This window comes from Chrysemys picta, chromosome 24 (genome assembly GCF_011386835.1).
Source record: "Chrysemys picta bellii isolate R12L10 chromosome 24, ASM1138683v2, whole genome shotgun sequence".
Classification (NCBI taxonomy): Eukaryota; Metazoa; Chordata; order Testudines; family Emydidae; genus Chrysemys; species Chrysemys picta.
The window spans coordinates 14,695,008-14,722,416 of record NC_088814.1 but is presented as its reverse complement, the minus strand read 5'-3'; the positions used below and the strand labels follow the sequence as shown (position 1 = coordinate 14,722,416).

Genomic DNA, 27,409 nt, shown 5'->3' with positions numbered 1-27,409 from the left:
CTGGCCCAGGGGCTGCAGCAGCGAGGCTCTGGGAACAAGCTTGTGCCCTGAGGTGACTGGGATGGCAGGAGCAGGACCCCGGCCTCTGAGCAGGGAGTTGGGGGACACAGCCAGTCTCACCCTGTGCAAGGGCTAGCAGCATGACGGGGGATGGATATGCCTCTTCAGGGGGCCACAGGTGCTAGGGGCCATATGTATGCAGTGAGGAGCAGCAGAGGGAGGGGCCTAGCAGGACTGTTTATCTCAGCTAGTGGGATGGGTGCAAAGGGCAAAGAGCCGCAGCCCCAAGAGAGCAGGACCCTGGGCTTCGGGCTGGGGTCTAGGCTGCATTTCAGATACCTGTGCCCAGTAAAGGGGGGGGGTTCCCCGGGGCCCCCCCAACACCCTCCTTCCTGAGTCCTGAGGGAAGAGTGGCTGCCCAGGAGCTGGGGTGCACCGGCTCAGCTGACAGCTGTGCTGCTGAGAGCAAGGGCCCTGCCCCACCCCCAGTTCCCCAGGATTGGGCACATGAGCAGAGGGCACCCTGGGCCCACCATCCATACCCCTCGCTCCCAGCCGAGCGGGAGTCACCCAGCGTGCTCCTAGCATGAGAGATGTGGGGCAGCGAAGTAAACCCTGTACCCTCAGTCCCTCCCACCCAAGCAGGGGCTGGCTTGACTAGGCCTCTCAGAGCAAGCCAGCCCCTGGAGTTGCAGGACCCCCCATTACTGACAGGCACAGACAAGGCTGCTCCCACAGGCTCCCTTGGCCCTTTCATCGCCCCCAGCTGCAGATCACAGCATCCAAGCAGACGCCGTCATGCCAAGGCCTCCTTGGCAGAGCTGTGGCTCATGGGAGCAGAGGAAGTGGCTCCTGCTCCGGTAGGTGGAGCTGGTGGGTTCACTCCTGGCTCCGGGGCAGCGAAAGCCTTTCACCACAGGCCAGGACTCCTTAGTTAGGCCAGTCTTCTCCGTGCAGCCGACTGCAGCCAACCTTCACCCTCTGCACAGACACGGAGGGAGGAGAGAAGGGAAGGGATGGGACTGGCTCTGATAGAGAAGTCCTGCTAGAGCATGTGAACTGAAGCAGCTCTACAGAGAAGGGCTCCCAAAAGCGCAGGTGAAGACTGGAGGGCAGGGGCTGGATGTACCTGAGCCTGCCTCCGTGGAGAAGGCCAAGCACCTGCACCACAGCATGTTTGGACCCACCCAGACAGCCCCCCACCCTAGAGTGGTGCTCCAGCCCACCGAGGCCACAGGGTCCCAGCTATCTGCCTTTGCGGGCGGGGTCCGGACTCGCCTCCTGCAGAGCCCAGCGCTGGTTCTCCTGGACCTCGCACAGGGGAAGGGTTAACAGCACCTGGAGCAGAACGCCCCAGGCAGCCGCACGAGGAAGCCGCGTCTCACACTGGATCGTTACACTCAGTTTATTTTAGTTTTAATTTGTTTCTAAAACAAGCAGGAAGTTTTAAACACAATCATCTGCAATGGCCAGTGGTGACAAGAGACAGGGAGCCGTGGCCCCACGAAACAGAGCAGAAGCTAAAACAGGAAGAGGAATCGATCCAGACAGCGGCTCATTTCCCCCCCCCCCCCCCTATTAACTGCACCACAAGTAGGAAGGGGCCAGGGAGATGCAGAAAGAGCAGGGAACGCTGGCGGGAGCTCAGAGCAGAGTCACTTCTAGAGGACAGCAGCTCTTTCTGGGCGGGAGAACGGCAGCATTGACTGCCTGCCTTTCTGCTGCATGGGCAGAGGGGAGAAACCCCTGCTCCGGCTGCAGATCAGACTAGGGGTGCATCCCACCTCCACCAGCCCTGCAGCGGCTAGCTGCACACTTGCCAGGCCAGGCCACTGGCTAAGGGAATGTTGTTTTCCTGGTACTAAGTGCTCCCGTCCCCCTCCGCCAGGGGCAGGCTGCAGAGGGTGATTGAGAGCACAGGAGATACATGTATGAGCAGTGCTAATGAAACGCAACAGGCCCTTCAAAAGCCATTGTCGAGCAGCTGGACACATGGTGCAGTCTAGTCTAGGTAAGGGAGTCTGCTTCCTGGTCGCTCCACTGAGGGGAGAGGAGAGCCAGGCCACGGCTGGTCAAGGCCTGGCCAGGCCGTGGTCTGTCCCCATGGAAAGACAGGGCTAGCATGGCCCTGCTGGAGAGCCCAGCCTGCGGCCGAGACTCACAAGCAAGTGAGCCAAGTCTTGCCCGAAGCCTCCAGGCTCAGCCCCACCCTCCATTTGCAGCCAGTAATGATCACAGGTCTTATTCCAGTGCCCACAGACTGGCTCCAGGCAGGCTTGTGCCTTCTGATGGCTGTGGGGAAGGCGGTTTGCCAGAGCCATGGGGAGGCTCCCTTTGCAGCCGAGCTTGGGGGAGTGGGGGGAGCTCTAGTACTGGAAGGGGTCTGTGCAGCGAGTGGCTAGCTGGTCCAGCTACCCAGGCAGGCCTCAAAGACAGCGAAAGGGGCTCCTTCCGTTTCCACGCGACAGTTCCGACAGCTCTGGTCATCTCTGCCTGCCCAGTCCAGCTCAGACTTCTGCTTCAGGACCGAGTAGAGATGGGACTCATAGCCGCTGTCTCGGACGTTGATGCAGGTCCTCCGGAGCACCTCCAGGTCTACCGGCCGGTTCCTGGTGCCCTGCAGCGTGTCCAGTGAGCAGAGCAGTTGGCCGTCCCAGTCCGACTCGGAAGAAGAGGGTGATGGCCCCAGATTCGGGGCAGCCTGGGTGCCGCTTTCACCAAGGTCTATGCTGGTGGGTGGCGCACCTTCAGCTACTTCAGTACAGCCCAAGTGCCTGGCCTGGGGGGTTGGCAGGCGTGGGAGGGCCGGCTGGACTGCAGAACAGCTGGCCTTGTCCCAGGTAGGCGATTGCAGCTCAAGGCCAGAGCCAGCCACACAGCAGGGAGGCTCCGGGGCCCTCTCTGTAGGCTGCCCCTCTGGAGTCCCTCTCTCCCAGCTCTGCTGAGTGGCTGTGCTTGCCAGGGTGGCCTCGGTGTCGTCTATAGCCATGGGCACAGGCTCGGGCAGCACACGGGTACTGGCCTGAGGCGGCCCGGAGGCAGGGAAGCTGCAGAGCCTGCCGGAAAGCAGCAAGAGCTCTGCTCCAGGAGCACCAGATGGAGCAGTGCCAGCAGCCCCCTCCGCACCCCGCTGAACTGAGCTGCAGTGCTCCGCGCCCGCCTGCTTCTCCAGCTGCAGGGCGTCGCTGCTCAGCCGGATCCTCGGCTTCTTCCCCAGCCGCGGGCGAGGGCTGGCGGAGAGTTTGCGTTTCCTGGGGCGGGGTGATGCTCCCAGGGGGTGACTCAGGGGCTCGAGCGCATCCTGGGGAACAAGTTCAGGGGAGCAAGCAGCTGCCTCTCCAGTCAATCCATCGCTGGCCTGGGGCCACCGGCTGAGATCAGGAGCAGCAGCCAAGACAACAGTGCAGTGGGGGCTGCTGCCAACAGCAGATGGGTCCGTGTTCCGACACCAAGCATGGGCCCTCCCAGCTGGCCCTGGGCTAGCAGATGGCCTGGCTCGCAGCATCTCAGCCCGTAGCCCCAGCAGGGGGTGCCCAGCTGGCAATTCCGGAGCAGGAGGGAGCTGGCTGACCTTCTCCTTTGGCATCTCCTCTGGGCCCGTGGAGCATTCCCTGCCCAGCACGGCCACTGCACTGAGACGCAGCTCTGCTTGGTCCTTCCTGGCCGGCTGGTGCTTCTGTCCCAGCTCTGCAGCTGGTGTGCCCAGGCCTTCCACAGCCTTTGCTTGAGAGCCACAAAGTTCCTCGTCAGCCACAGGAGAGCAGGGCACCCTGGGAGAGAAAGCGTCTCATTTAAAACGGGGGCCCCTTGCACGGACCAGACGCCAGGGCTGTGCAGCACCCCTCAGGTAGTCAAGCCCCTCTGCTCGGAAGGCGAGGCAGAGTAGACTGGGAGAGGCACTGGCTTGAAATGCAGCTGTGCAGAACTCCAGCCCAGGAGGGAAGTTCACCAGGGTCACCTGCTGGCTGACCCAGCCCCAGAGAGACGCCCCAGCAGAGAAATAGGAGGGGTGCGGAGGAGCAGATGTATATTTTGGGCAGTGACGGGTCCTGCGTCACAGGAGATGAGTCACTCTTGGGTAGGGCATGAGAGGGGGCTGGGAAATTCCCCAGAGAACAGCCCCAGGGCAACAGGAGCCCAGAGCGGCTCGTGTCTTTGAGGGTGCAGCAGGGGAAGGAGCCAGTCTGCCCTGGACACCGAAGGGAACTGGTCACCCTGACCCTGCTCTGCCAAGGGAAGCAGGGCCCCTCCACCAGAGCTGCCTGACAGGTCACGGAGCAGCTGACTGGCTGTGGATTTGAACCCCTTGTGATCTGGGCTGCCCAAGCCAGCCCCTCAAGCCCCAGGGCAGCAAGCTCCGTGTGTGTTACCTGGGGGGCGAGGACCAGGCTGGGATCTCTGCAAAGTCGTTGGTGAGCTGGGCGATGACGTGATCCACGGCCGCATACCGAGAGGCGTCCAGCGCGAACCGCCTGTGCCGGGGGCTCTGGAGGTGCTGGAACAGAGAGCAAGGGGAGCGTGGGGCTAGCCCCTTCCTCCAGCAGCAGCAGGCACACGAGAGCGGGCTGCAGCGGTGCTACAGCACCACGCTGGGGAGAGGGCCAGGGAGCAGCAGTAGCTGCTTGCTCTGGAGGTAGCTGGATGGCAGCTGCTGGGGAAGGCCAGAGGCCCTCGGGGACAGGCCGTGGGGCCAAGGGGAACAGATCTGGGCACAAAGGGACAGCTGCTCTACCCCTTCGTGCAACAGATGCCAGCCGCTGCCCACCAGGCTGCACAGGGCTATGGTGCCGGGAACATCCCAGGGCCAAGATATGACAAGTATGGGGCAAGAGCAGTGCCGTCCACGGCTTGGCTCCAGCAGCTGGGATGGACACCAGTGCCGGCACTCCAGGCTCCCCCGGGCCAGGAGCATGACTGCCCCCCAGGATGGCACGCTCCCAGCTCCCATGGACTTGGGCTGCTCTGCTGAGACAGGTCAGAGGAGCAGCAGAGTCCAGCTGAGCACCATGGCGCCAAGGCACACCTGTAAGATCAGCGGCTTCCCCATTGGGCAAGTATGCGTTGGGCATGTCTGCAGAGGCTCTGCCTGCCTTGAGCCACGGGCGGGGAGACCGAGGCAGCGCTAGGCCTGCTTAGATGCCAGTGGAGCCCTTACCATCTGCAGCTCCCCGAAGGTCTCCTGGCAGCATTCACAAAACCCCTTCCTCCTCTTGGGCGCGGCGGCTGGGCTGGACCGGGGGCTCCTCTCTCTCTCACTGTGCGTCAGACAGCCCTCGGGGGCTCTGCAAGAGAACACAGTACAGGGCTAGAGATCCGCATTACCCCATGCCTAGCAATCGGTTGTGCTAGGTGTGGTACAAACAAGATGGCCTCTGCCCCCAGGGGCAGACAGTATTAAGTAGGAGAGGAGACAGGGGAGCACAAGGACGCTGCGAGAACACTGCTCAGCGTGACAGGCCGTGGTCTCTGCACACCAGCAGCCTGACTGTTGTTGGGTCTGCGCAGGCACTGCAGCAAAGGAGTTAAGGTGGGATCTGAAGGCAGAGAGTGAGGCAGCTGTGGGAGATCTACAGGGAGCTCCTCCCAAGCATGAGGGGCAGGGATAGCTCAGTGGTTTGAGCATTGGCCTGCTAAACCCAGGGTTGTTAGTTCAATCCTTGAGGGGGCCACTTGGGGATCTGAAGCAAAATCAGAACTTGGTCCTGCTAGTGAAGGCAGGGGGCTGGACTCGACCTTTCAAGGTCCCTTCCAGTTCTAGGAGATGGGATATCTCCATTTATTTCTATTTCTAGGGGCAGCAGAGAAGCAAGCACAAAGGGGTGAAGGAGGCTAGCATCGCTGGGCTGATCAGAGGTTGGAGATGACCTCTTCATAGCCGAGGAGAGGTGAGAGGTAGGGTGGGGATAGGCCACAAAGGGCCTGGAGAGTGAAGACAAGCAGCTTATGTTTGAGGTGTCAGTGGAAGGACATGAGAGACAGGGGACATGGTCACAACAATGGGCAAGGAGAACAACCTCTGCAACAGCGTTTGGGATACGAGAGACGCATGTGTCCAGACCAGACAGAAGGAGGCTGCAGTAATCGAGAGGTGAGATGGGAGCTCTAGGTCTGGATGGATAGGAGAGGCTGGACCTTAGGGATGTTCTGCACAAAGAACTGGTACCATTGACACAGCCTGGGTGCAAGGACCTAGAGGGAGGTCCGAGTTGAAGCGGATGCCTGGTTACAGGCCTTGGTGACAGAGAGGACAGTGGGGCTGTCCATACTGGTCAAGTCACAGAGTTCAAGGCCATCAGGGACCCCCAGCTCACTGAGTTGGACCTCCTGTGTAGCCCAGGGCACCAGCCCCACCCAGCACCCGCACACTGAACCCAACCAAAATGAGCCCAAAAGGGACTGTCGGTTTGAAGGACCCACAGACCGAGGGGCATCAGCCAAGCACCTGAGAGAGCCCTGGTGCTCGCCAGCCCAGCCAGAGCCATCCTGAGGCTCCAGAGGAAGGAGGTAAACCCAGAATCCCTGATTGTGACCGAAAGCAGCCTGTACTCACATCCTACACACCACGGTAATAATCTGTGCACAAAATATGCCTTGTGAGGGACCAATAACTCGCTGATCATTAACTTTCTTGTGCGATGTCTGCATGCGACGGGTATGGAGAGTCGTGGTGTGTGAACCAGGGGCATGTTGGGGAGGTGCGCCAGGTCTGTCCCAAACATAGGGATGAGAGTCCCATTTATATCCCCCCACCAAGCTGACAAGGGGCAGAGGCAAACCTCACACTGACAAGAGGAAAAGGGGAGAGAAGAGGGCAGCATGGCGTCTATGCCCAACAGGAGACAGACGCTTGGTCTGGGTTTCACTTTTCCAGAAGAATCCACTGCAAAGGCTCCCTGGGCTAGAGAGACAGGAGCTGAACCTCCAGTGATAAGCAGCTGATGGTGTACAACGTTCCTGTACTACAAGAGTATTGAGTGAGGCCTTTGCTGATAGCTAGTGACTGGTGATTAATATCACTGAACTGGCTGTATTAACACTGGATGAGGAATTATGGATACTCCCAGATACCAGGCTGTACAGTCTGCCCAGACAGGAGGGGATGTCACAGCTTTCTACCTGTCTCCTATGTACATTAAGCATAGAGGAATCAAACAATGGAAGCCGCTTTTCATGGAACTCAAAGGGGGATGGGAAGCCCACAGGAAGGGAAAGAACAGCAGGAGATCATCCTGCTTCTTGAAACGAGGTCATTGACCTTCAGAAGATCTAAGCAAGGACTGAAGCCATCTTTGGCATCCATCACTAGACAGACGAGTCCTTCAATCAAGGGGTGGAAGTGGGGGGGGGGGGGGGGGGAGGAGGAGAAGGGGGACGTAAAGTCACTGGAACCGAATATAGGGGAGGAAAAAAGTCTTAGGTGAAAGATCTTTGCCTAAGCAGACAAGGGAAGCCAGCACCTTGTACCTTTGTGAACTTCAGCCACGGCTAGGAAGGATGACTGGTGAGAGAAACCTCATTTCCAGCCAGAATGTGTTCATGGCTAGTTTGTCCCTGCTTCTTCTTGTGCCCACATTGTCCTTCAGCTTCAACAGCTCTTCACCCCCGACATAATCAGAGACCAATCATGAGCGGTTTCCCCAGACTAAACAAGCCAATCCCCTCTCATAAGGTCAGCTCTCCATGCCCCTGGTCATCCTAGCAGCTCCTCTCTGCACCTGTTCTGGATTCACCTTTCATGAACATGGGTGACCAGTGCTCCAGATGAGGTCTCACTCAGCCCGCTGAGAAAGGAGGTAGCAGGAAGGATGGGGGGAGGGATTAAGAGCTCAGTTTTAGCCACGTTGAGCTTGAGCAGATGGCTAGACATCCATGAGGAGATGAGAGAGGGAGGCTGACAGGAAAGTCCACGTGTTGTCAGCAAAGAGTAGTGAGCTGGTTTGTGGAGGAGACTAGCCAAAGGTAAGGGCAGGAGGAGCTGAGAAGGGGACCAAGGACAGTCCTGTGGACGCCCACAGAAAGCTGGCGGAGGAGCAGCAGCAAGCCCCCGAGTGCTCAGGAGTCACACGAGGGCTGCAGCTGGGTCGCACAGACCCACTTAACACCCAGCCCTAGAGGAGTCTCTGTGAAACACAGGCTCTGGCACAAGCCATCGGCACAGCAAGGTCTGGGGATGGGGAGGCCACCTGCCAGCCAGGGGCCCTCCCCAGCCGGTTGGCAGTTTTCTGACCTGGAACAAGGTCAGAGCTCAGGTTAGCTCTGATCAGCTGAGCCGTGGAACAAAGCAGCTCAGGAGAGAGTCTCTCTGGCCCCGTGCAAAGGAGCTGGGAGTCTCTGGTGACCCAGGGAGTCTGGGATGCCAGTGGCTCCACGGCAGCAGTGGGGCTGTAACTGCCATGCTCCCTGGCAGCCTGCACCACCTACCTGACTCTGCAGGAGCTTGAGGGGGTTTTCAGAGGCTCAAATGGGCTGGATCTATTTGGTGCCAGGAAGTTCAGGTCAGGGAAGCTCTTGAATTGGTGATAGAAGGGCCGGAACTTCCTGCAAGAACCATCAGTGTCAGACGTTAGGCATGGCCGTGATCCATTTTGGCCCGGTTCTCACTTACCTGAGCTACTACAGGATTCCCCACACCTCCTCCCTGAGCCTTCGTCCAAGCACAGGGGCTCGGTGTTCCCCTCACCCTGCTTGGGGCTTCCACTTCCCCATTTAAATGAAATAAATAGGCAGCAGGTTTAAAACAAACAAAAGGAAGTTTTTCTTCACACAAATGCAGAGTCAACCTGTGGAACTCCTTGCCAGAGGATGTTGTGAAGGCCAAGGCTATAACAGGGTTCAAAAAAGAACTAGATAAATTCATGGAGGATAGGTCCATCAATGGCTATTAGCCAGGATGGGCAGAGATTATGTCCCTAACCTCAGTTTGCCAGAAGCTGGAAGATGGGTGACAGGGGATGGATCACTTGATGATTCCTTGTTTGGTTCATTCCCTCCTGGGCACCTGGCATTGGCCACTGTCAGAAGACAGGATACTGGGCTAGATGGACCTTTGGTCTGACCCGGTCTGGCTGTTCTTATGTTCCTGTTTCTCTTGTTAGAATGAGATGAAAGTGGAGCCCTGGGGTAGTTTCAGGATTCAGCATGTTTACACCAGGCCTTGATTTGGCCCAGAGACTCTTCCTTGGGAGACTGCTGGGGCAGGCATCCTACAGAGCCCTCAAGTCCCCCTGCTCTCTGCTTGCTCAGAGAAGGTGGGCTGAGCTGCAGGCCGAGGGCTCAGCTCCGCAGGCCTGTGCTGACTCCCTCTGGCAGCTCCAGCCTCTGCCCCCCATTTCACCAGCTCCCTCACTTCCATACCCATGGACAAATCCAGCCTTTGCATCCATGAAGGGCCCCCTTGACTGCAACGTGAGCAGCACTGGACAATTCATTTCTCCCTCGGGGTAGACAGTAGCTGCAGAGGTGGGGCACCACTACCGGTGGAGGCATTTGCTGCCTAGCCCCGAAGGACACTGGTAATTCCGTGAGCATCCTGTGTCCCATAGCTCCAGCTGGTGCTACCACCGGTGGAGGTGTGCCAGTGGGCAGTTGTGTACTTGATTTTTCCAAGTGTAGGACAAGGCCTTTGGGACAGTGAATCCCAAGGCAGCCTTCTCCCTGCACCCTCCCATCCCCTGTGGGAAACTGGACGGGGCCCAGAGTACAGGACGCAATCAGCAGTGTGTGAAGATCTTTGAGGGACACCGTCTCAGCTAGAAATGCCTGTTACCAGCACCTGAGATTAAGCAGATAGCATTGAGACCTAGTTCTCCTCTCACGCCTGAGCTCGGATTGCATTACACCCCAAGCTGGGGACATTCGAAACTGGTGCTGGCTATTATCGGTGTTGCGGAGGCACCCATGGCCCGTCATGGACCTGGCCCCACTGCGCTAGGCCCTGCATAAATTCAGAACCAAGATGGCTCCTGGCCCCAGCAGCTCACACTTGCTGTCAACCCATTTCACTCTTACGCTCTCACCCAGCGTTGGGTGGAGTTTCTTGCTCTGCACGGAAGATTTTACCCAAAACCTGCTGATGCTGGCGACTCCACCCTTCGGCTCTTTGTGCTTGGTTACAGATTACTCCCAGCCCTAACACGTGGTCCTGCAGCTGCTGGTTAGTGCCCCTCCAGCCGTTTACTCCCAAGAGTACTTGAGGCACTCGAGTTCTGGATGCTGCGCTTTCCCACGCCTCTCTAAAGAGGTGGTTTTCAAACTGTGGGTTGCAACCCAGTACGGGGTCGCGGAATGGAAGGCACTGGGTCACGGCGACTCTGGACAGCACCCCCGACCGGGCCGTTAAGAGTCCCAGCGGCGGTGCTGCCTGCCTAAGGCAGGCTAGTCCCTACCTGTTCCGACACCGCGCTGCGCCCAGAAGCAGGTCTGGCTCCTAGGCCGGGGGGGCGTGCCCCACAGGGCTCTGCGTCCTGCCCCTGCCCCGAGCATGGTCTCCGCACTCCTGGCCAATGGGAGCCAGGGGTGCAGTGCCTGCGGGCAAGAGCTGCACGGAGCCTCTTGCGCGCCTCCGCCTAGGAGCCAGACCTGCTGCTGGCTGCTTCCAGGGCACAGCGTGGTCCACGGTGCCAGGACAGGCAGGAAGCCTGCCTCTGCACCCCAGCTGTGCTGCGGACCGGGAGCTGCCGGAGGTAAGCCTGTGCCCCAATCCCCTACCCCAGCCCTGAGCCCCTCCTCAAACCCAGAACCCCCTCCTACACCCCAAATCCCGCATCCCTGGCCCCACCCAAGCCTGCACCCCACCCTGCAGCCCTCACCCCAACCTTGAGTCCTTCCCACCCCCCAAACCCCTCAACCCCAGCTCCGTTGGGTTGCGGGCATCAATTTTCTTCAACCAGGTCGCCAGAAAAACAAGTTTGAAAACCACTGCTCTAAAGGATTGTATTACTCAACTGCACAATGACCTACACCCCAGAAACAACTGCTTTCTAGTAAGAAAAGTGCATCATAACTATCACAGGCCTGTAACATTTGCTACTTCCCAGGGCTAGTCACATCTGTTACTACAGGTACAAAGGCAGCGCAGCAAGTGGCAGGAATCTCCGTTCCCTGTGGCTTGGAAGGCTGCAATTCTGCAAGTCACTTCGGCAGCACACAGAGGCCCAGAGATCAGAGCCCATCGTGGTGGCTGCTGAACACAGACAGGCCCTGCCCAGGGAGTTTACAATCTAACTACACGGGGGGAAGAACACACAAGAACTGCAGCCCAGAGCGCTGAAGTGACGTGTCCAGGGTCACACAGGGAATCTGGTGGAGCTGGAAATAGAGCCTAGGCCTCTGCCCAGTACTGCCACCCCACGGTGCACACAGGGTAACCTAGGCTACATTTCTGCCCCACACTTGCACTTCTAGTGCTGGGGAAGACGGGTATCAGCAACTCACTTGTCAATGAGGGGCTCGGAGGGTTACAAGGGTGAGGGAAGATCCGCCCCAGGGACTCCTCCCAGCCCTTCAGCCAGGGGGCCACAAAGTTAAAAGAAAGCTCAGATTGAAATGGCTCATTCACCTGCTCCGGTCCTCAATCTTCAGAAACGGGGGCTTCAGTTTTCCCACTAGAAGGAGAATTTTGTAGTTAGCAGCTGGCCTGGGCAGGCATTCCTTCCCCACCACAATGCACACCCCATCCCATTATCCAATCCCTGGCTACACAGAACAGGACTCCAAAAATCTAATGTTTGTCTCCCCCCACGCCAATATTTATAACACTTCTGGATGCTAAGAAATCCTGAAACAAGAATCAAGATCGGTTTGCCAGAGTCTGCAGGAAGCCTGAAACAATAGCCCTGAGCGGCATCAATTTTCCACTTATGTCCACCAGTGGACTCTGAAGCCTAATGCGAAGGATGGACAACTTTCACCGCAGATAGTCATTTAGAAGGCAAAACATACGATCTGTGTTCAGAACCTTGCTGGGGATGGTTACGTCTAGAGAAAATTTAATGGACAGCTGAGAGACAGCCAAGAGTTCAAAGCTGCTGCAGATGAGCAAGCAACAAAGGTTGTTAGTTCTGTTAACAAGGGCCCAAGTTGTGGTCAGGCCCAGAGCCGAAGCGCGGCTGTTGTCAGAATGCACTCCATGTCAGGCGGACAGCAGGTACCAGCGTGTGCTGGGGGAGCGGTAGCTGAACTCAGCCTCAGCGGGGTGTCAGGATACAGACATCCTCTCATGGGGCGTCAGGTTGATTCTTCCCACAAGCAGGATTTAGGGCTGTGCCTTCCCGATACGTGGGCAGCACAAGGCAAGTAATCTGCTGTGCCCCAGGCTGTGGGGCACAGCAGCTTGATGTTGCAGTTGAGGAGGAGGATTTGGCCAGGTGAGAAAGCATGGGGGAGTCTTTGATTCTTTATGATGGGCCCAGGCCTGAAAGGTGTGTACCCGCCCAGCACGGGAGATCAAGAACATAGAGTATGACCACCTCTGCTGGGGCTGGGGCGCCCAAGAGGCCTCTGAGCAGGTTTGAGCCGAGATTTGCATCCAGGATGTTAAGTCACTGAAGCGAAGTAGCTGTTAAAGCACAAGGCTCAGATCGTTCCCATGGAGCTGCTGGGTGCTCAGCACTTTCGGAAGTCAGACCACATATTTAGGGACCTAAAATGAGGCTGGAAGCACCATTTGGTGCCCACTTGAGTGGCCTGGTTTTGATCAGTGACAAACCCCACCCCCCAACGGTTCAGCTTTCGCTCTCTGTTTGCAATCTTTACACTAGCTCTCAGTCACTGGAGGTTCTTCCAGGCCAGACAAGACTGAAGTCCCGTCAGCAGGAAACGGTTTCCTAGAGATCTCCGGCCATCTCTGTCCCATTATATAGGAGCAAGAGGCAGAGGGCTATTGTCTGCCCCAGCTCTGGAGGTCACCTTTTAAAAAAAGCTGCCTTCGAGGTTTAAGAGTCAGGCTCCATGTCTAGTTGGCAGCCGGTTTCAAGCGGAGTGCCCCAAGGGTCGGTCCTGGGGCCGGTTTTGTTTAATATCTTTATTAATGATCTGGAGGATGGTGTGGACTGCACTCTCAGCAAGTTTGCAGATGACACTAAACTAGGAGGCGTGGTAGATACACTAGAGGGTAGGGATCGGATACAGAGGGACCTAGACAAATTAGAAGATTGGGCCGAAAAAAACCTGATGAGGTTCAACAAGGACAAGTGCAGAGTCCTGCACTTAGGACGGAAGAATCCCATGCACTGCTACAGACTAGGGACCGAATGGCTAGGTAGCAGTTCTGCAGAAAAGGACCTAGGGGTCACAGTGGACGAGAAGCTGGATATGAGTCAACAGTGTGCTCTTGTTGCCAAGAAGGCTAACGGCATTTTGGGCTGTATAAGTAGGGGCATTGCCAGCAGATCGAGGGACGTGATCGTTCCCCTTTATTCGACATTGGTGAGGCCTCATCTGGAATACTGTGTCCAGTTTTGGGCCCCACACTACAAGAAGGATGTGGAAAAATTGGAAAGAGTCCAGCAGAGGGCAACAAAAATGATTAGGGGTCTGGAGCACATGACTTATGAGGAGAGGCTGAGGGAACTGGGATTTAGTCTCCAGAAGAGAAGAATGAGGGGGGATTTGATAGCAGCCTTCAACTACCTGAAGGGGGGTTCCAAAGAGGATGGAGCTCGGCTGTTCTCAGTGGTGGCAGATGACAGAACAAGGAGCAATGGTCTCAAGTTGCAGTGGGGGAGGTCCAGGTTGGATATCAGGAAAAACTATTTCACTAGGAGGGTGGTGAAACACTGGAATGCGTTACCTAGGGAGGTGGTGGAGTCTCCTTCCTTGGAGGTTTTTAAGGCCCGGCTTGACAAAGCCCTGGCTGGGATGATTTAGCTGGGAATTGGTCCTGCTTTGAGCAGGGGGTTGGACTAGATGACCTCTTGAGGTCCCTTCCAACTCTGATATTCTATGATTCTATGACTTGACTCCAGCCTGAACGCTTTGAAGGCAGCAAAGGCTTCTCTGAACGCTCCCTTCCCAGCAGGGTGAGGCAGGGCGAAGGCCACATGCTTCCAGGCCAGCCCCCCCATGAGTAAAGCATCATCGCTGAAGTACTGCCACACCATTGGTGCTCCAGTCTGCACAACAGATCCAACGGTGCAGTGAGCCAAGTACATAAAAAAATCCCCCCCAAACTGTATGTTAAGGCATGGTCAGTCCTACATCGGCGTCAGTGGCATATTGCAGCCTTCTGCTAACAGAAGCGAGTGGGATGTGGGGAACACGTTGTCCTCTCCGGAGGAGGTGTTATTCGAGACTTCATGTCACAGCCAACAGTGGATTCAGAGAATGAAGCCGCGGAAGCTCAGTTCTTACCATGACACACAATTCTAGAAGCCCTGCTGTAAAGTTTCTCACAGCACAGAAGAGACAAGGTAAGTGGACAAATGATTAACATGATTTTAGACAAGATCCCACCTGAAAGCAAGAGCAGAAAGCCAGCCACACAGGAAGCATCCTAGCTATGCTTTCAAAATGCTGCACAAGCTTTAAAGCACGACAAGGAGAGCCCAGCAAGTTTTCTGTCTGAGCTTGGACAGTAAATGGCTTTGATGGAACAGAAGTTTTTGCAGAAACAAGTCGTTTTGTTGAAACATCAGTGACGCGTTTTCACAAAATCTCCCAACCAGCTCGACACCAGCTGAGAGCAAAGCTTCTGTACTGACCTTTAAGGACTCCTGGCCCCACTGAGAAACACTTCACCTAGACAGAAAAACAGACAGCATTTAGGATGGGGGCCAGCCATAGACAAGACTAACAGCCCACTGATTCCAGAGCAGTGAGGGGGGAAGATGGCAGCATAGGGCATGCTCATCCTTAAGGCAGTCCACAGCTGCTGTGACACAGGAGTTATTGTCCCCTGGTGTTTGGCAGATCTGACTTGGTTCGCGTAGCTCAGCACTGCCTAGATCAGACTCCTGGAAAGAAGATCATACGACTGACCCTCCTAAAGCAAGGCCAGCCTCACCCGGCCGCCACCCTAGCACAAGCCTGCTGGCAGACTGACCGTCTACCGCATTGTGGTTTTACCTCCCTTGCCACTCGGGTGGAGAAAGCTGGAGTTTCCCCCTGTAAATTGGTTGGGATCCGGGCCTGTTGTAGGTTGGTCATCCAGCCTAGCACTAGGCCTGGGCGGCACCTGAAGCTGGCTTGCTAGAAGTATTTCAGCTTGGGTGTGCTTTTTAAAGCCCATCTAGTTATACCAGCAAAAGCGCCAGCATGGACTCAGTTATACTGAACTAAAGGTGCCTCCTCTGCCTGCATAGAATAAGGACTTTTCTACCAGTATCTCCACATCCCCACTAGACTAGGTTATACTGGTTTAGCTATACCAAGCGCATCAGAGTTTCAGGCCAGAACCATCAGATCATCTAGTCTGACTACCTATATATCATAGACCGCCCCCACCCCCACGACACACCTGTAGTGAGCCCAATAACTCCTTAGGCTAAAGATTTCAGCCCTCAGGAGACTAAACAGTTGCATGCCACAGGCAGAGACTAGAGGCATTAGTGGTGTCTCACTCTTGAGGCCCCCTGCAGTGGCAGGGAATTGATCAGATGACCTGCTCAGATGTGACCCACACTGCATAGGAAGGTGGAACCCTCCTCCAAGATCTCTGCCAGTCTGACCTTGGGGGACATGCCTTCCCAACCCCAAAGCTAGTGATCAGGGAGACCCTGAGCATATGAACAGGAGACACCAGCCAGGCAATGGAGGAGAAATTCTCTGCACCATTTCAGAGCACTGATCCACCCTGTCCAGTGTCATCACCAGCGGTGGCCAATCACTGCTGCTTCAGAGGCAGATGAAAAGACCCAGAATACCTCTGGCCAATTGTGCCCTGGGGAACAGATTCCTTCCTGACCTCGGCAGGCAACCTGCTTAAGCCCTGAATTGTGAGATTTGATAATAATCAATGTTGTCCTACTGATCTACGAGTATTAGGAACATGCAGAGGACAGTGTAGAGCTTCCTGTTCCTCCCCATAGCCCATGAAGGAAGGGGATGAACAGGGGTTCAGAGATTCCCAGATTCCAAGGCCAGAAAGGGCCACCATGACCACAAAACAGCCTCACACACACTGGCTGCAGCATTGCTCCCAGAGCAGGATTAAAGCATGTTGCAGAAAGATTCTAATCTCACTATAGAGACTCCAAGCGAGGGTGAGTCTACCACCTCCCTGGGTAAGTTGTTCCAATGTTCACTCACCCCCAGTGCTGTGAAACTGCCTCTTACATCAAGGTGGAATTTGTCCAACTTGACCTTCCAGCCACTGGGTCTTATTCCGCATTTGGCGGTGGAGTTGAAAAGCCCCTCTCCTGATCAGAGATCTTGTCCATGTGTCAGTGCCTAGGCGCATTGAGGAACTCACCCTTCAGTAAAACGAATAGAGTGAGTTGGAGCCTCAAATCATGAGGCTCCTTTTCCAGCACCTAGATCACGTGGGGCCCCTTTGAACTCTCTCCAGTATATCCTCCTCTTTGAGGTGGGGACACCAGAACTAGAGTGTTCTAGTAGCTGTCTTACCAAGGCCATAAAATCATAGTAATGCAGGTCTGGAAGGGATCATCCAGTCCCATGCTAAGGTAGGATTAGACAGGTGTGCATCTAACCTGTTCTAAAAAACAAAAACCATCACTTCCCTACTTTTACCTGGGGAGGGATAGCTCAGTGGTTTGAGCACTGGCCTGCTAAACCCAGGGTTATGAGTTCAACCCTTGAGGGGGCCATTTAGAGATCTGGGGCAAAAACATGCCTGGGGATTGGTCCTGCTTTGAGCAGGGGGGTTAGACTAGATGACCTCCTGAGGTCCCTTCCAACCCTGAGATTCCTTTCCATACTTGTCCTTTTTGCCACACTTTTACACTGGTTTCAGAGTAGCAGCCGTGTTAGTCTGTATCCGCAAAAAGAAGAACAGGAATACTTGTGGCACCTTAGAGACTAACAAATTTGTTAGTCTCTAAGGTGCCACAATTACTCCTGTTCTACTTTTACACTGAGATCTCATGTTGAGGGACATCTACAAAACTATGTCCTTTTGAGTCACTACTTTCCCCCAGTCTTCCATCCTGTACGTACAACCTGGATTCTTGGTTCCTAGATGTATTGTCTTGCATTTTAATACAGCCGAATGTATTTTGTTGGATTGTGAGCATTTAACTATTTTTAGATCATTAACAGTATCCTTTCCTCATTATTACTACCCCAATCTTTGGGTCATCTGTAACTTTACCAAAGATTTTGCATCATCGCCTAGAATGTTTATGGAAACTAACTTGATTGGTTTTGTTGCGCTTGGTACTGCATGATACTTTGATTAAAAACTAGAATATAAAACAGCTAGTTTTTAATCCATTCAGTGTGTGCCAACTAAACAATCATCCTCCAGCAGGTGCATTTCTAGTGGGGCCCTGCAGGGATCAGTCCTCGGCCCTACGCTATTTAACAGTTTTTATGTTTTCTACCAGGTCATTGATAAGTCATCACTGATAAGTCTGCAGAGGAGAAAAATTGGGGGTGGTAAATAATGAGGCAGGTTACTGATTGAGCATGATCTGGATTGTTTGGTAAGCTGCATGCATGCAACCACTGTGTGTTTTAATATGGCTAAACATTAATGTATACATCTAGGACCAAAGAATGTAGGTCACACTTACCCAGTGGGAGACTGTCCTGGGAAGATGCGATTAAAGATTTGGGGGTCATGGTGGATAATCAGCTGAACATGAGCTCCGGGGGATGCTGTGGCCAAAAGGGCTAATCCTTAGATGCATAAACAGGGGAATCTCGCTTAGGAGGAGAGAGGTTATTTTACCTCTCTTTGGCATTGGTGCGGCTGGAATACTGCATCCAGGTCTAGTGTCTGCAATTCAAGAAGGATGTTGATAAGTTGGGGAGGATTCAGAGAAGAGCCACAAGACTAATTAAAGGATTAGAAAACCTGCCTTACATCGAAAGACTCAAGAAGCTCACTCTTAAAGAGGTCAATGGGTGACTTGAGCAGAGTGCGTAAGCACCTACCCAGGGAACAAATATTTAATAACGGGCTCTTCAATCTAGCAGAGACAGGTGCAACACCATCCAGTGGCTGGAAGTTGAATCTAAACAAATTCAGACTAGAAATAAGGCACAAATTTTTAACTGTGAAAGTAATCAACCATTGGAGCAGTTTACCCAGAGTCGTGGTGGATGCTCCAATCCGGACAGTGGTTAAACCCAGACTGGATGTTTTCTAGAAGATCTGCTCTAGGGATTATTTGGGGGAAGTTCTGTGGCCTGTTTACACAGGTGGTCAGACAAGAGCATCACAAAGATCCCTTTTGGCCTTGGAATCTAGGAATTGTTGATAAAATACTTATCGGCACTGGACAAAAACCAATCCCTATGGGGCCCTGCTCATTGACCTTGTATGTTCAGACAAGGCCTGAAGTGACTTTGCTGTAAGAGGGCTGCATCCTGGGTTACTCAGGGAGGACAACAAACACTTGTTACCAGGAAGCCCTGCACTGGGGGAAAGGTTTAGGTCAGTTACCATCATCTTCTCACTCTGCTTCCTTGCTCCTGACACACGGAACAGCAGCTGCTGCACATAGGCCATCATTTCTGTGTGGGGTGGGAAGTCAAGGAGCTAAAGTCCAGAGAAACAGAGGGAGCTTCTACTCCTCAGCACCCATAGTGAACAGAGGATGAAAGAACGATAGATCTATCCACCATACCAGGGAAAGTGCTTTAGCGCCCTCCTCTGCCACTTTTGGGAAAGAGTGGTACTGCACATCCTTCTTCCATAGAGGAAAGAAGGACAAGAGCTAGTGGCCAGATGGGAGAGGGAGCTCTGCGTGTTGGGTGCTACAATCAGTGGGAGCTAAGAGCTTTCAGCCCTAGATGGCTGACTGCTGCGTTGGTCCCGAGAGACCAGGTGGGTGAGGGAATCTCTGTTCTTGGACCAGCTCTAGCAGCATTTCCCTTTACAGAGGGGATGCCGAGGAGGGTGCAGCATGCCTTAGACAAGCAGGCAGAAGCGGAGCTGCAGCCCACTTTAGCCCAGAAACTCTGAACTCGCGTTGGACGGGGCTAGGTGTGCATGAACCCAGGATACAGAGCCCCAGCTGTCAGCTCGAGTGCAGCAGGGGTCAGCAGAGACCTAGCGCCCCAGCCCCATTGCTAGTGAGAGGCATCCCCAGTGCTCCCCTCCTTCCCTGAGGATCTCGGCAAGCTGCTCTCGCGGGAGTCGCTACATGCCAGGATCAAGGCACTTCAGCAGGGCTCACGGACACTGTCGATGCTAAACGTGGTCTGTGCTTACAGAGAGGCCTTCGGGGCCATCAATCCAGCAGGGACGTGCATTTGACATACAGACCAGATGTGATCCTAAGGGGTAGTGGTGGTTCTGCACCTGTGTTTGGAACCCTTGGATCAGGAGAGGAAGGTTATAGTCAGACTGCTAGGAAAAGAACAGAGGTGGGTCTGACCAAGCCCACACCCCATTCCCCACACAGACTTTTGAAGGCCCTCCTTTGAAAGCCTGTTTCCCCCAGGGCAGCAAAGCCTCAGTCACCATCAAATTCTTGCTCCCCCCATAACCAGCCATTCACCCCCCAGGCCACAGATTCAGAAGCTAGATATTAAAGGTCAGAGTCCCATCCCCACAGCACAGAGAGTTTCTGTAGAAGGATACCATCCACATGCAAGATCCGAACCCCCCAGGAGCGAGCATTGGCAAGGATACTACTGCCACTGCTGGAGTCCTGCATAAACAAGAGGAGAGACTCAGTGATGTACAGCCCAGGGTCGAGTGGACATCTCAGTCGGACTGCTGGCCTCGACAGGCTAAGAGATTATATTGTGGGTCACATCACAGTCAGGCAGTAACATTAGTCTTTCCTGCCCCACATCCAAAGTCAGCAGCAGGATTTTAGCAGATGCCATTTTGAGAACTTCTAGAGTTATAAGCCATGGCTTCCCAAATGGAAAGGCTGCAATCCCACTGCTCAGAAGCAGTTTTCTAGCCCATCTTGCCTGACCAGAAATCAGTGGTAGCCAAGATCTTGGTATAAGAGTTGCCGGCTTGTTCTTTTCAAGACTAGAAACAAGAGCTATCTTGCTGTAAAGATGGGATTTTTTTGAGCAGCCAATTCTACCTTTGCCATTTCAGAAAGCTCAATCCTGGGCCAGCTCCCTGCCCCAGAGGGGATCTGTCAATTTGCAGATGAAGTTGACATTTCCAAGTCCTAGGGCACATGGTGCAGGGAAATGTTCTTACCCAGACTCAGAGCTGGAAGCATGAGCTAGACTAAGTCAGCTGTAGCGTGAGCCTTTTAGTTAAGCATCAATGCCATGTTTGTTACTGAGGGATCAGAAACCTTTCAGCACAAGGCTAACGGCAAAGCCTCTCCCAGCTCCGCAGCCAGGCTATGTGGCTAACCAAATCCATGTCCCCAGTGGCTTCAGTGCTCCCTAGGTTATTGTTAAGTCTCCTGATGCTGTTGGGATGCTCTTATAGGCCTGGTCTGCACCTACAAGCCTCAGGTCAACCTAGCTATGTCACTCAGGGCTGTGAAAGATTTCACATCCTGTGCAGCATACGAACCCCACTGAGGTCTTCCATTGACTGAGTTTGGAGAGGTGGGTAATCTACATTGACAGAAAACCCCCTTCTGTGGGAAGCATCTACATCGCAGCGCTGCCACTGCAAAGCAGTCATACGCGTTGGGTCGTTAGAGCAACAGTAATGTAGCTGCCTGTATAAGCGTCCAGTCCAAGGGCCAGCACTGAGAGGCAGCACGTGGGAAAGGAATAGACCCTGTAAGGGGCTGAATGGCTCAGAACACCGGGCAGCGTTACAGTCTTGCATTTTTGAACGGAGGACGTGTACTTGCAACCCAGGTGGTGTCTAGCGATGGGCCAAATCTCTGCACCGCTCCCCAAGCACAGGCCGGATTGTTGCCCTGCTCAGGAATGCCCGGCACCTACCTGTCTAGAGGGGAAGCCCATCACTGTGCTGCTCACCTGGTTCCTCATGGCCTTCTGCAGCAGCTCCTTCCCCCTGCTGATCAGAGCCTGCAGAAGACACAAGCCAAACAGCATTTAGACCAAAAGCTCCGGAGCAGCCAGCCAGGTGGACCAGTACGCTGCTGCCCAGATCGTTTTAAAGGGAGAAGGAACAGATTCTCAGTGTCATCATGTACCGTGTCCCTGGCACCCCCAACCATCACTACCACCCCTGATTACAGACCTCCAGGGAGATGCAATAGGTTTAACCTTCCAGGAAAGGATTCTGCTCAGAGCCCCAAGGCTTCCCTTCTCCACCACAGGCTCTTCACTGCAGAGGTCCTTTGGCAAAGGACATGCTTCTCTTGGGCAGCAGTGTGACGAAGTGGTACTGTTCTTAATGTTTTCCTCAGTTTCCCCTATGCAGTTCTTAAGTATCTAGGTGGTGGGATAAGGGTGTATGGTTGCTGCAGAGCAAAGGGCCAGTGTACATAAATGCCCAACACTCTGTCTCCTAGCAACTGATGGCCTGGGCCCCTCCTCTGCACAGGTGCCAACTGAAGGTGTTGGAGACAAAGGGATCAGGTGACCTCCTGGCCCAGGAAAGAGATAAAGCCCAGAGAAGGAGGGCAGACAGGGATCTGCCTCACTGGGCCCCAGAATGGACCCGGCGGAGGGGTCCCGTTCGCTGGACTTAGAAGCTCTGTTTTAGACAGTGTTCCTGTTGTCTAATAAACCTCTGTTTTACTGGCTGGCTGAGAGTCACGTCTGACTGTGAAGTGGGGGGTACAGAACCCTTTGGCTTCCCCAGGACCCCGCCTGGGCAGACTCGTTGTGGGATGCGCACGGAGAGACATATGCTGAATGCTCCCAGGAAGTGAAGCCGTGTGAGCTTCTTGCCCTGAAGATAGTCTGCTCCAAGGGAGAGGAGCCTCCTTAAAGTCCTGACTGGCTTTGTGGGGAGCAGTTCCAGAGCATCGCCCGGGGATTCCATGACAAGCAGCAAGTGGCTTTTGTAGCCTGAGGCTCTGCCCTATGGGACTAAAAGTCTGCCAGGGACACCTACAGTCCGCCCGGCCTTCAGCATGTTGGACCAGAGACTATAGCACAAGTCAGGTTAACAGTGCAGCAGGAAAGCCATGGATGGGACTCTTGCTAGATCTGCTATGGAAGCCATTTGGCCTCTGCCTAGACATGCCCAGCAGAGGCCATGTTGCAGTAGGATGCCCTGTCAGACCGCAAGGAGAGAGCAAGGTTGCTTCTAGTTGGGGGTGGGGCTCAAGCCATCTGACCATGTATTATTTCTTTACTACTCTGGGCAGCCCTCAGTGCAGCCCTGGCCAGCGCCCCGCCCGGTGCTGCATGTTCTACTGTTAACATTTCAATGGAGTCAGCGTGTTTTACAGGTCGGGAAGACCTTGAAGTGCAACACGGAGCCCCTTTCTCTTGACCTGCCAGCTCCCTCCTCTGGCAGCACGGCTGCTTCCCAGCCCACCCATATCTGACCCCTGCTGCCTCCACCTTCTCCAGTGTAGCCTCCCACCTCTGAGGTGCAGAGAGTTCAACTTGGATCTGTTGAGTCAGCCCCCTGCCCAGACAGGGACTTGCTGACTGAGAGCAGAGTTGGCAGGATGCAAGCTGGAAGTTCTAGTAGGGGACCCTGGATGTCATCCTACCAGCTCCTCGGTGATCATTCCTCTGCTCTAGTGACATTTCTAAGCCTGGGGCAAAACCCAGTGACATGCAGAGCTAGTCCCTGCATGAATGCGAGGGGGAGGGGAACCATTCACATCCATCCCACCAGCCAATACCAGAACAAGTCACACAAGAGGAAATTAGAAGTAAATCCATACAAGAAACAAGCTCCTATTATCTCCGCTGAGCAGTGGGACTAATCAGCCAAATAAACAATTTCTTCCAGCTTTTAGGCTGGTGCAGAACAGCTGTACCCTCTAGCTGAGGCAGCAAGGCCTCCCAGGCTTCCAGTCTGTAGTGACCCTGAAGGGAAGTATCAGCTTTTATGCCAACATATCCTACTACAAACCTGTGTAAATTCCTGTGGTATTTATCCCTTTACCACTGATTAGCAATAGTCTGGGTGTGCGGGCCATTTGCTGAACTGTGGGAAGTTTGTCTGCCACCTGAACATTTCCAGTTTTGATTATGAGCTGTATGCTGTTGGACGGTGCTGCACCCCAGAGGCAGCTGCACCGATCTCTATGGGCACTTTGCAGAATGTTTGGAGATTAAAAATGCTATAGCAAGATTTGGCATCGAGCCCCTGCCCAGAGGGCAGGGCTTATTTAACGGAGTGTAAACAGCACCAGGATTGGGACAGATGAACAGACAGGTGTTCTCAGTGCGGCAGACAAGCTCTTCTGCAGTTGCCGCTCTCAGGCTCTGCTCCCCACGAGCCGCTGCCCCAAGGCTTAAGGCTGCCTGGGCCTTCTCAGTCCTTACACTATCTGCTGGCTTGTGGTGAGGCCCCGCATGGCTCCCTTTGGGCACAGCAGAGGGCAGAGTCTTTGCCTTGGCATCCCCTGAAGCTGCACTGCTCCGCTTCTCAGTCTGTCTCCGAGGCCCGCTGTCCAGTTTGGCCTCTTTGCTGCTGGAAACCACATAGCTGATTTCTTTACTCAAGAAGCTTTCAATCACCTGGACCAGAGACAAAAACAGAGTCAGCTGCAGGGCTGACAAGTCCACAGCAAGATCTGGAACATCTTTGTAACCAGCAAAGCAACCACCATCTTCAGCTGCCTAGATGCAGGAACAGTGCTGTGTGAGCCCTAGTCTTTAAACTAGGGATTTTTCCCCTTCCAGCTCCATCCCTTACTGCCTTCCAGCCTTAAGGCCTCCTCCCCAGTCATGCTAGACTACTAATTATATGCAACAAAGATACCTTGTAAGGACTATATTGGTCAGCCTAGTGAGCTGGGACACTTGAGAATCAGTTTACACAGGTACTCAGAACCCTTCCCCAGCATTAACCCCAGTGCGCCCAGCCCCCAAATGCACGGTTCTTGAAAAACTGGCTCTTGATGACTTCAAGAGCTCAACTCCCATTTAATGGGCAAGTTTGCACAAGAAACCAGCACCCAACATGCATCCAGTGGCTGAGCTCCTGAAGAACTGGCACCACTTGGGGGAGCTGAACTCTCTTGAAAACCCAGCCCCACGTGAATAGACCTACAAGCAGCTCGTGATGGACTGTCCCCATCTTTGGGCTTGAAAAGAGCATTCAAGACTTCCCAAGTCCTGCAGATGGGAGCGCAAAGGGTAAAGTGACAGGGCCGGGGCTTTCCGGGAACACATTCCTACCCACCCCCATTTCAGGTTAAGGTTTGGACTAGAGGCGCTGCATTTCACGCCCCCCACTCAAGTCCATTCAACAACTCTGCCCCTTGCCAATGCAACACTCCTACAGCAGCATCAATTGGAGTCTTTGGCTCGTCTGGCGCTAGAATGCAGCTGCTTCATGCTCTCCAACAGGCAAGGTGCCTCCATACTCACCCCACCCAGCTGCTTTATTGTCACCACCAGAAACTCCACATTCTTGTTGTTGGGCAGGTCCAGGTAGAAGGATTTCCCTAAGAAGGGCAGGTTCTTGGATGACCCAGTCACCTCCTGCTGTTTCTCTGGGGGCCTCCTTTGCCTTTTCTCTGATTGACAGCCCATCCTACCTGCTTAAAAAAACCAGCACAGCCAGCCAGAGAGTCAGCCTCTCAGATGAGCAGTGGGGAGAGCACAAGGGACTAAGGGGTCACCTGCTTTGGGTTCCTTAGGCCAACACACAGGAGAAACAAGCGGCAATGCCGCACAGAACACAAGTCCAGAGAAGAAAGGGTTACAGCTCAACTCCTTGCCTTGGTCCCCCCATCCCCTGTTGTCATGGGGGGGGGGGCGTGTTAGCCCCGAGGCCATCGCCCGACACAGGTAATTACAGACTACCTCTAAACCCCGCCGGGCGGAGGGGGCACGGCCGGGGCGGAGGGGCACGGCCGGGGCGGCGGGCTCAGGCCGGGGCGGCGGCGCACGGACAGACGCTCACGGCCTCGCACCCCAGAAGCGGTGCGGCTCAGCGGCGATGAAGGGCCCCTGCACGCACCGCGCCGGTAACGCACCGCGGAAGCGAAGCCCCCAGGCCCGGCCCGGGGCCGACACGTGGCTCGCGGCGCGGGCAGGGGCAGGGCCCGAGATCACCTGGCACCGGCCCGGCCTGGCCCCCCGCCGCCCTTCACGTACCGGCTCCGGCGCGGCCAGGGCGGATGGAGCAGCGGGTGGTCCCGGCCCGGCCCGCGGACAGAGAGAGCCGCGCTCAGCCCGCGCGGGGCCGGGCACAGGGCCGGGAGCTCGCGGGGTCCCGAGCCCGCCCCGCAGCTCGCCCCACAGGCTCGGTCCCGCCGGACCAGGCCGGGCGCGCGCTGCGGCACGAGCCTGCTCCCCGGCCACGCCGCCGGCCCCCGCTCCGAGGAGCCGGGCGGTGCCCCCCGGGCCCGGCCCTCACCTCACCTCACCTCACCTCACCTCCGCTCCGCTCCGCCGCCTTCTCCTCACGGCGGCCGCGGCGGCCGATTTAAATTTCCGCCCCGCCCCCTCCGCCGCCGGAACAGCCAGCGGGCTACGGCGGCTGGGGAGGGACCAACCGCCTCCCTGCAAAGCCCGCGCCCCCCTGACGCTGGCGCCACGTGGGCTCCGCCCGAGAGGGGCGGGGCCTGGCGATGGGGTTTGGGCCCCTTCCCCCCCAGTCACGCAGCTGGACTGGCGCCTTGTCGGGTTTGCGTCGCGGCGCAACGTGCTGGCGTCACGGCAGCGCGAGGACATGCCCCCCTCGTGGGAGGGCTCGTTAAATGGCCTGTTCCCTCGCCTGCCCCCCCCCCCACGGGGCCTGTTCCCTCACCCCTCCCTCGCCTGCCCCCCCCCACGGGGCCTGCCCCCCCTCCCGGGCCTGTTCCCTCACCCCTCCCTCGCCTGCCCCCCCCCACGGGGCCTGCCCCCCCTCCCGGGCCTGTTCCCTCACCCCTCCCTCGCCTGCCCCCCCCTTCCCCGCCCCCAACGGGGCCTGTTTGCAACAGCAGCAGGTGCAGGGCCAGGGGCAGGAGCAACATTGACCCCCGATTGCCCCACGACAACATCCCTGTCACCCTCATGTCCCATTGAACCAGCTAATGTCCCTGTTTGGGCTAAACTTTCTTTCGTCTAGGTGATATTGACTGCCCAGAGGCACTAGCTCACCCCCTCTGGTGCCTGGGCCATGGGCAGGGAACAGCTACTGCTCTCGGTTACGCTGCAGCTCAAGGGGCAGAGGTCTGCGCCTGGTGGATCAAAGGGCCTTGGTCTGAGGATGAGTCGGGGGGGGGGGTCGGTTTGGCTCCCCAGGACGTTGAGGTTGGGAGCTGTACAAATATAGGAAATGACACAAAAATTGCCCAGCCGCCTTGTCTGTGCGTGATCCTGGGGGCAGGAGGACAGGGCCCCTGTCCCTGAGCAAGACCCAGCAGCACCAGGGGTCGGTGCCGGATGTGCAATGGGCGCAAACACGCCTGACACAGGCTCACTTGTGCAGCAATCCCTCTGCACTGCTCCTCCCTGGTCCAGCCAGCCCCAGACGAGCCTGTCCCAGAGACACGGGCTGTCCTGTCGCCCCAGTGCCCCGTGACCCCAGCCGGATCTGGAGTGGCTCCTCTCTCAGAGGACAGCCCGGCAGAGCTGGGTCACAGCTGTGGCCTATGGAGGGTCCCTGGTTTTGAACACGTAACATCAGACAAGGGGCTTCCCGAACTGTCTGGGCGATGCTGCTCCATACGCTCCCCAGGACATTAGGAACCAGGCGGTTGTTAGGGTTCAAACGCCCCTCACCAGGCGTGTTCACAGCCAGAGGCTGGCAATAGGGGGTAGGGGGGGCTGGCAATGGGGGGCAGGGAGAGGCTTGCAATGGACGGCGGGGGGTGCATCCAGAGGCTGGCAATGGAGGGGCAGGGGGGACAGGGAGAGGCTGGCAATGGGGGGCAGGGGGCTGTGGGTCACGCCCCTTCCCCCGCTCCCCCCCCGGCCGGAGATCTGCCCGGGACGCTCCGTCTCCCAGCGATCCTGGGGCAGGCGCTGGCTGCAGCCCGGCCGGACACACAGGAAGGGGCCGGGCTCGGGAGCGGTAGGGGGGAAATGGGGCAGACAGCTCCAGAGATTGGATACGGGGTAACCCCTGGGGCCGGGGGGAGACCCCGGGGAAAGTGACTCTGCACAAGGGCTCCTGGGGGGGGGGTCCCCTGTGGGGCGGTGTCGGGGAGGGGGGAGCCGGAGTTGCGGGGGGGGGAGGGTTGAACTGTCTGTGCAGCCGGGAGATTGGGGGGGAGATGCAGGGGGGCTGAGAGCCACTGACCAGAACTGT

At 55.9% G+C, this 27,409-nt stretch overlaps 2 protein-coding genes across 25 annotated transcripts in view; one reads left to right on the top strand and one right to left on the bottom strand.

Annotated features, from left to right (window-relative positions):
* The window catches only part of LOC135977343 (uncharacterized), a 371,747-nt gene that overhangs the window by 85,530 nt on the left and 258,808 nt on the right, over positions 1-27,409 (top strand). The gene's annotated exons all lie outside the window — the stretch shown is intronic.
* DBF4B (DBF4B-CDC7 kinase regulatory subunit) lies at positions 1,392-25,784 on the bottom strand. Of its 24 annotated transcripts, none has more exons than XM_065577971.1 (13): positions 25,539-25,782; positions 24,535-24,704; positions 23,485-23,679; positions 21,007-21,093; positions 19,712-19,781; positions 18,569-18,639; positions 17,852-17,899; positions 14,700-14,736; positions 11,558-11,603; positions 8,422-8,538; positions 5,156-5,282; positions 4,371-4,495; positions 1,392-3,770 (listed from the first exon to the last, which is right to left on the bottom strand). In XM_065577971.1, the coding sequence occupies exons 2-13, from the start codon at positions 24,697-24,699 to the stop codon at positions 2,399-2,401; spliced, it is 2,460 nt and encodes an 819-aa protein (XP_065434043.1). In that variant the 5' UTR covers positions 24,700-24,704; positions 25,539-25,782; the 3' UTR covers positions 1,392-2,398. The 24 variants fall into 24 exon arrangements, with proteins under 24 accessions (XP_065434043.1, XP_065434042.1, XP_065434041.1 ...); XM_065577970.1 differs by having other exon boundaries at positions 24,535-24,707; positions 25,544-25,782; XM_065577969.1 differs by having other exon boundaries at positions 25,544-25,782.